This window comes from Mus caroli, chromosome 13 (assembly GCF_900094665.2).
Source record: "Mus caroli chromosome 13, CAROLI_EIJ_v1.1, whole genome shotgun sequence".
Lineage (NCBI taxonomy): Eukaryota > Metazoa > Chordata > Mammalia > Rodentia > Muridae > Mus > Mus caroli.
The window spans coordinates 19,008,661-19,011,175 of NC_034582.1; the positions used below are offsets into that span (position 1 = coordinate 19,008,661).

The window sequence follows — 2,515 nt, forward strand, 5'->3', positions numbered from 1 at the left end:
GAGGAACACTTGAAAGGCAGTAAATGACATTTCTAATGTCATGAGGCCACCTAAACCCAAATATAGCATCAAGACTAGATCATGAGAGTCACATTTTAGATCAACAAGACATAGACATTGAAAGTAATCCTGTGAATTTAAAAAAAAAAAAAACATAGAACAGGAAACAGAGGCATTCCAAGTACTGAGAATACACACAGACCCATAGACACCATGAAATACCCAGATGTCTCTTATTTTAGAAAAGGTGTCCAATGCTTGCCATAAATCCCTAAGTGATGATAATGGAGCTCCTGAACATGAAGAATAACATCCTGCAGAGGTCTAAGTTCTGAAGTCAGATCAGATTGATACAAAACAAAGCAACCTGCCTGACAAACAGGTGGAAAAAAACAGAAGCAGGCTGTTAAGCAAACTGACAGATATGCTGCTCCCAAGGCCCCACAGACACAAATGCCGCCATGATCACTTAGGAGCGTCCCTGCTCACAACTGTGTGCCCCAACCTACTGTGCTGCATACAGCCATATTGAGAATCCTTACCTCATAAACTACACTCATCAAATGGCAACAGCTAACACCTCTTGAATCCCCTTCTCCCATCCCCCTTATCAGCAACAGTTGGTCCATGGCTGTTCCCTGCTTCCTTGGGTGCCCTGAGGTCATTCCTTGGGATCACAGATGCCTTGAATCTTCCACTGGTATCATAGCTTTCTGATAATCATCATCCAAGGAAGTACCACAGGTTCCTCTGAACACCTTCCCAGGCTGTCTTTGAAAGGTCTTCAGTTAATTTTCCATCTCTGAAATGGTAGCTCGATCAGATGCCCTCTTCTGTCATGCAAATATATGAAGAAAAACAGAGCTCTCATATACATACATAAATAAATCTTTAAGAATGTGTAGAAATTGAAGATTTGAAGTCAAATGCAAATCTAGAAATTGTTATGCCAATCAAGATGCAAGTAGGAAAGAAATATTCACAAAAAAAGGAGATAGTATGAAAGGTATGACTAACTCTGACAGGTGTTACAGGTGTGGAGCAGTAGGGTTTCCCAGTGTCTGTGTGTGATGTGGGGAAGGAGGACAGGTTCAGCATGAGCCTTGGATTTGGGGAATTGGGTAGGAAAATATGATGAAATACAATGAGAAAGAGAAGAAGAAATTTTGTTTGGGGAAACTTGTATTTCAATTCAACTATGCTGACAGTTAACAAGGACAAAGCATATGCACACAGACACACACATACACACAGACACACACATACAAATACACACATTTGAAGAAGTCATTTTGCTAGTGTAGAGCTAAAAAATAAAAATCTTCTTTAAAAGTTTAGATTTGAATAGCCATCACCAAACTCACCTGTCAGAGCACACACAGCATCCCAGAGTCCACAGGGAAAGGAGGAGTTTCTGGGACTTCATCTGCAACATTACATGTGTCCATGGCTGCTTCATGAATTCCACAAAATGCTATTATGCAAAATGTGTTTTTCAGATCCATGTCTGGCATTACTAATACCTTCTTGAAAATGTGTTTGCATCCTCAAAACAAGTTTTTCTACCTAGAAAGTAAAAATGGTTTTGCAGTTTATTAAGGAAATAATTTTTTTCTTCATGACTATGGTTGGCATTCTGGGGAATATGTCTGCTTCTGTGAATTATATGTTCAGTTGGTGGGGAAGCCCTGAGAAGAGACCCATACACCTTATTCTCATTCACTTGACTTTTACAAACATCATACTTCTGCTTGCAAAAGGATTGCAAAAGACAATAACAGTTTTTAGGTTGAGAAACTTCCTGGATGACATAGGCTGTAAGATCATTGTTTACCTGGAGAGGGTGGCCCGTGGCCTCTCCATCTGCACCAGCAGTTTCCTCACTGTGGTCCAGGCCATCATCATCAGTCCCAGAGCGTCTGGGTGGAGCAGACTCAGGCCAAAGTCTGCATGGCACATCCTTCCATTCTTCTCATTTTTTTGGATACTCAATGCTTTCATAAGTGTGAACCTAATCCATTCGATTAGAAGTATAGGTATGAATACATCACAGCATAAGAATAGTGACAACTATTGTTATTTGACACTAGAAAGTCAGAAAATCAAATGGATTGTTCTTCCTCTCATGGTCCTGAGAGATGCAGTGTTTCAGGGTGCCATGGGAGGGGCCAGTGGCTACATGGTATTTCTTCTCCACAAGCACCACCAGCATGTCCTCTACCTTCAGAACTCCAAGCTTCTTTACAGAACTCCTCCTGAGCTGAGAGCTGCTCAAAGTGTCCTCCTTCTGATGCTCTGTTTTGTTTTCTTCTACTGGACTGATTGTGCCTTTTCTCTGTTTCTAAGTCTCTCTTTAGGGGACTATTTGTTGATGGTAAGTATTCATGAATCTGTGACCCTTGTTTATGCAATTTCCAGTCCCCTCGTGCTGATTCACAGGGATGGACTTTTGACTGAATGTTGTCATTCTCAATGGGAGACATTGAGAAAATTTCTCTCTCTACTATATTTTTAA

At 40.8% G+C, this 2,515-nt stretch overlaps 1 protein-coding gene across 1 annotated transcript; it reads left to right on the forward strand.

The window, feature by feature from the left end:
* The first annotated feature begins 1,473 nt into the window (after positions 1-1,473).
* LOC110308390 (putative vomeronasal receptor-like protein 4) lies at positions 1,474-2,515 on the forward strand. Its single transcript, XM_021180860.1, has one exon. It carries the CDS (start codon positions 1,580-1,582, stop codon positions 2,513-2,515), a length of 936 nt encoding a protein of 311 aa, XP_021036519.1. The 5' UTR covers positions 1,474-1,579.

Coding starts and splice junctions, on each gene's coding strand:
- LOC110308390 (XM_021180860.1), top strand. CDS start 1,580: ATGGTTTTGCAGTTTATTAAGGAAATAATTTTTTTCTTCATGACTATG.